General features: G+C 39.3%; 1 protein-coding gene across 1 annotated transcript in view; it reads right to left on the bottom strand.

The window, feature by feature from the left end:
• The window catches only part of arl13a (ADP-ribosylation factor-like 13A), a 6,007-nt gene extending 2,022 nt beyond the window's left edge, over window positions 1–3,985 (bottom strand). The window contains exons 1-7 of the mRNA XM_014004466.1: window positions 3,693–3,985; window positions 2,809–2,925; window positions 2,491–2,561; window positions 1,626–1,878; window positions 1,410–1,515; window positions 695–906; window positions 464–572 (exon numbers count right to left, since the gene is read on the bottom strand). Coding sequence (XP_013859920.1) covers window positions 464–572; window positions 695–906; window positions 1,410–1,515; window positions 1,626–1,878; window positions 2,491–2,561; window positions 2,809–2,925; window positions 3,693–3,712 — 888 coding nt within the window. The 5' untranslated portion in view covers window positions 3,713–3,985. The remainder of the gene's footprint in view (window positions 1–463; window positions 573–694; window positions 907–1,409; window positions 1,516–1,625; window positions 1,879–2,490; window positions 2,562–2,808; window positions 2,926–3,692) is intronic.
• Between the last annotated feature and the right edge of the window lie 791 nt (window positions 3,986–4,776).

Genomic DNA, 4,776 nt, shown 5'->3' with positions numbered 1-4,776 from the left:
GCCTGAATTTTGCCTGAAACTCTCAGACTGAAGAAGTCTCTTGGAGGAGAGACGAAACGTTTCATTAAAGAAGAACCCGTCCAGAGGACCTATATTGCTGCTTAAGTTTTAGCTAGGCTTTTGCTACAGTTAGCAAGCTAATTATTACTTTTTTACTAGCCTTTTGTAAAATTTAGCTAAATGTTTTGTGTTTTTAGTTATCATTTTGCTGCTTGTTTTACTACTTCAAGCTTGTGATTTTCAATGTAGCCTTTTGCTACGGCTAGCCTATTTCATGCTACTTTTTACTAGCCTGTTGCTGATTTTAGCTAAAGTTTTTGTGCCTAGTGACTTTTATTAATCATTTACTTCAACATAGCTGTTTGCTGCTTTTGTTTGTGAATTAAATGCATTTTAATTTAGTTTTTATGTTGAAATAAGCCACAGCTTTGTTTGTTTCTTTTTTTATTATTATTATTATTACCGTCCGCAGCATGTTCCGGATGGGCTGCAGCTTTCCTTCAGCTTTGCTGTTTTTCTTTTTCTCTCTGGGCCGATGAACCTGACGCAGGTCTGACTTACTGGATCGTATTCTGAGATGGGAAAGTATTAGACAACGACAACAAAAAGAAGATGAAAACGACAATAAAAAAWATCTTTCTTGGTAAAACCATGTTTGAGTCTTGAATCCTCTGAATATAAAAGCCCCTCTCACCGTTCCACTTTGGGTTTTCTGTGCACTTTCTCAGATTTTCCATTCTTCTCTCTTTCTTTTTCTCTGGGCTCCACAGGCCTCCTGCTGTCCTGGGCCACCCGAGCACACAGCTCTGGATAATCCAGACAAACGGCACGCAGCAGCCAGCGAAGGCCTCGCAGGATCTTTCTGTCCGACCACCGTCGCAGGTCCATTAAGGCTGAACAAGGCTCCTGACCAAACAAATAAAAGTCAGCTTGATGGAGCTAAATTTGTTTATAAATAAATAAAACTTTTTGAAACTGAAAAACTGTTTTTGAAATCTGAAAAAAATAATTTAAACTGAAAAATAATTTAAAAAACAAAAAATAAAAATGATTTGAAACTGAAAAAAAAAAATATATAGAGCATATTTTATTGATAATATGTTACAACAACCAAAGAACCTGCCATATTTTTTAAGTGTGTGACACAATGGCCTGCCAAATATGTTAATTTTATGATAAAATGGGTTACCATACACGGTTAATTATATGAAATAACAGCATACCATACTGTTTACCTATATGATATATAGAAGTAGTTTTGAACCTTTTTATTTTCCAGTTTCAAATCTGTTTTTCTTTTCTTTTAGTTCCACAGTTTTTATTTCACTTTCAAAAAGTTTTTTTTATGAACTAATTTAGCTCCATAGCCTCAGGTCAGTATATTTTATTTTTCCAAACCTGATACTTACAATATGGCACAGACATCGGCTCTGGTTGACCAGCTTCTCTAAAGACAGAATCTCAATCAGTTCACTTCCAACCAAAGCATTCATTTTATCTTGTTTGTTTGCCAACCTGAAACCAAAAAAACCACAAATCTAATGGGTCCATTTTTTAATCACTGACCACCACCGTGAACAGTAATGATCACATGAGATATCCAGGGTGATGCAGAGTGTAATTACACTAGTACAGGTTTTCCTGCCACCCTGGGTTCCTTCAGCAGGTCTACCAGGACCTTCCTGGCCTCCTTCATCCTCTGCCGGTCACTGGAGTCCACCACAAAGATCAGACCGTGAGCTTCTCCGTAGAGCTCCCTCCAGGCTCCACGCCACTCCACGGACCCGCCGACATCCAGCAGGGTAACCAAGTAGTTCTCCACTCTCAGCTCATTCCTGACACAGCCGGGGGTCGGCCCCGGGTCCACAGCARAGGGAACTGAAGCACAACGACACAGGCAGAGGTTTTTACTTCTGTCTGCTTTTTGTTTGGCCACTTATCATTTTTAGCTTCTGCTACTTTTAGTACAGCATATAGCATTTAGAAAGTTTACTTTCAGCAATCCTATAGTTACTTTTAGTTTTTAATCAGTGATTTGCTGATTATAGTTGTTTTACTTTAACTACTGAACTTTAGCTTCTTTGCGGAGTTTCAGCAGTCATTCGGCTGTCATTCAGCAGACATTTAGCTGTTTTTCAGCTGTCGTTCAGCAGATGTTGAGTAAACATTCAGCAGTCTTTTAGCTGTCGTTCATCTATCATTCAGCAGACATTCAGCAAAACGTCAGCAATCATTCAGTTGTCCTTCATCACACTATCAACAGTCATTCAGCCGTCTTTTAGCAGACCTTCAGCAGACGTTCAGCAGACACTCAGCAGACCTTAGCTGTTGTTCAGTTGTCATTCAGCAGATCTTTAGCAGACAATCAGCACACATTTAACAATCATTCAGCAGACATTCAGCAGTTGTGAAGCAGTCATTTAAGCTGTCGTTCAGTTGTCATTCAGCAGACATTTAGCAGATATTCAGCAGTCAGTAAATGTATTTTACCTCTTAACATCCCTCTGATGGATGACGTTTTTCCTGCTTTGTCAAGACCAACAACCAGAACGGTCACTTTCCTGCGAGAACAAACCACTGTCTTTAAGCTGAAGGAACAATGTAAAGTTTTAAATAAGAGTTATGTTTGTTTGCAGTAATCAGTGGAAAAGTGTTGGACGTAAAAATCAAAGTGTGCAAAGGTCAACAAACTGAACGTCTTAACTTCTGTTAATTTGTTTGGTTTATTATTGAGCTTTTTTTTTTTGTCGTTCATGATGTTGATAAAGACTGATGGGGCTTTGAATCCCTGCCGGCTCTGTTCTGTACCTGACCGGCTCCTGGATTTTGGAGACCCAGCTGCAGCAGTTGCTCATCAGGTTGAACATGTTTCCTCGAGGAGAAGAAGGTGAGCAGAGAAGCCACCATCTTCTCTGGAACTGGTACCTGCAGCCCGACAGTGAAAACCAGACACAAACGCACACACAGACGGTGAGACGAGGGTCACTTAGGGTCCGGGTTGTACTTCTAAGGGCTACCAGATTTAACAAGTGTTAATTTAGGAGAGGATAAGCTGAGCTGCTCTCATGTGTTACTGAGTGAAATAAAACTCCTGAAATCATGTTGTGGTGTTTCGGTGGGCCTCCTTTAGAAAAGTACCTGGAGGTTCCTCTGGTCTTCTGTGGTTTCAGGAAACTATGAGTCTGCACTCCAGAAAAACATCCTCAGCTTTAAGTGTCTTTTGTCCCACGCATCTGTTCTGTGCAGTAATCTGCTGAAAGCCAGTTTGGAACGGCCCACTTTTTAAAATGTCGTTAACAAGTTGACCCATTTTGGTTCGGGATGCTTCAGAAAGTAAACAAGGAGGAAGTATTCCTGTTTTCCCACCAAAGGGGGATTTTATTTTATTTTTTACAACACATCACCAATGTTTAGTAGGACATTAGTAACTAAACAATCTTAGGTTTTGCCATTTTTTAACAGATTAATTTCACTTAACAGAACATTTTTTTATCAGTTTGTGATTTAAAATTTTAAAAGAAACTTTAAAACTGAGCAAAAAAGGGGGGTAAAACGTGTTTTTGCTGTGTAGTTATCAGATAAATACAAGAGAACAAACACTTAACTAAAGGTCTTCTTCTTATATTACCACATTCTTCTCAATAAATTAATTTTACTAAACATTATAAGTCGTTTTAAAGAAGAACACTCACAGAAGTAAGTCTACGTCCATGCATTTGTTTGGGTCTTCCTCACTTCAGGCATCCCGTCTCCACCTGCTGCACAACTAATCAGGCTCACGCTAAGCCCCTGGTCACCTCATGTGGGAGGTGCATCCTGGGAGTTGATGTGGCGGCGTGTCGACCAATCCAAGGCTCCTCCAGCCCCACTGGACGGCGGCTACCTGACTAATTATAGTGTCCATAATTCCACTCTGCAGAGCTGAATACGTGGCGTGATGTGGGGTGAGCGCCTTTTCCTGGTGAAGTCAGAAAGCAGCAACATGAACTCCAACATTATCTTGTTTACATCAAGAGTTTACCAGATTAAGATAATAGGATTCTGAGTTTCTAAGGTCCAAATTAGACACAATTGCTTGACTAAGATGATTAAATCTGTGTTGCTAATTGTTGCTGTTACAGACACAAAAAAAGGTTCATTTGAAGGAATTCATTGGATTGACCCACAGAAAGAAGTGATGCCTCCAGAAATTTTGGAAGCCTCTGAAAATCTATTAGGTGGCACACCGAAACCACTAGTATTTTTAATTTTAAATAAATACACATTTATATTTTTAACCCTTAACTGGCACRTGTCAAAGTCAAGGCCTGTGGGCCAAATGTGGCCCGCCACAGCATTTTATGTGGCCTGCAAGAACTTCAAAGATGTAAACTTAGGTTTGTGTTTGGTTGATTTCTTTGTTGGAACTATGCTTCTTGGCAATAAATTTTACACTGTTGGAAAGCCTGTTAAATTCCCTTTTAGATGTCACATTTGTAAGGAACATTTGTGGAATGAAAAGCTGAGTATGTAGGTTGCACGCATGAAAAAAATAGCCAAATCTTTTCTGCCAAACAGCTAATTTTGGCTGTAATTGACACTTGTTTTGAGCTTTTGGTACCTCCAGGTGCTGCCAATCAGCTTCCTGATATAAGATTTATTGCCAAGAATCATTTTTACAACAAATAAATAATCTACCAAACACTGATGTCCTTACTTTTTGTGATAAATACATTAATGTCTTAAAATTGGTGTACGCTGCTTTGACTATAAACTTCACCTCCCATGACGCATGTT

The sequence above is a fragment of the Austrofundulus limnaeus genome, unplaced genomic scaffold (genome assembly GCF_001266775.1).
Source record: "Austrofundulus limnaeus strain Quisiro unplaced genomic scaffold, Austrofundulus_limnaeus-1.0 Scaffold1, whole genome shotgun sequence".
NCBI classification, from domain to species: domain Eukaryota; kingdom Metazoa; phylum Chordata; class Actinopteri; order Cyprinodontiformes; family Rivulidae; genus Austrofundulus; species Austrofundulus limnaeus.
The sequence above is the reverse complement of the archived record's forward strand: the minus strand, read 5'-3'. Positions and strand labels throughout refer to the sequence as shown.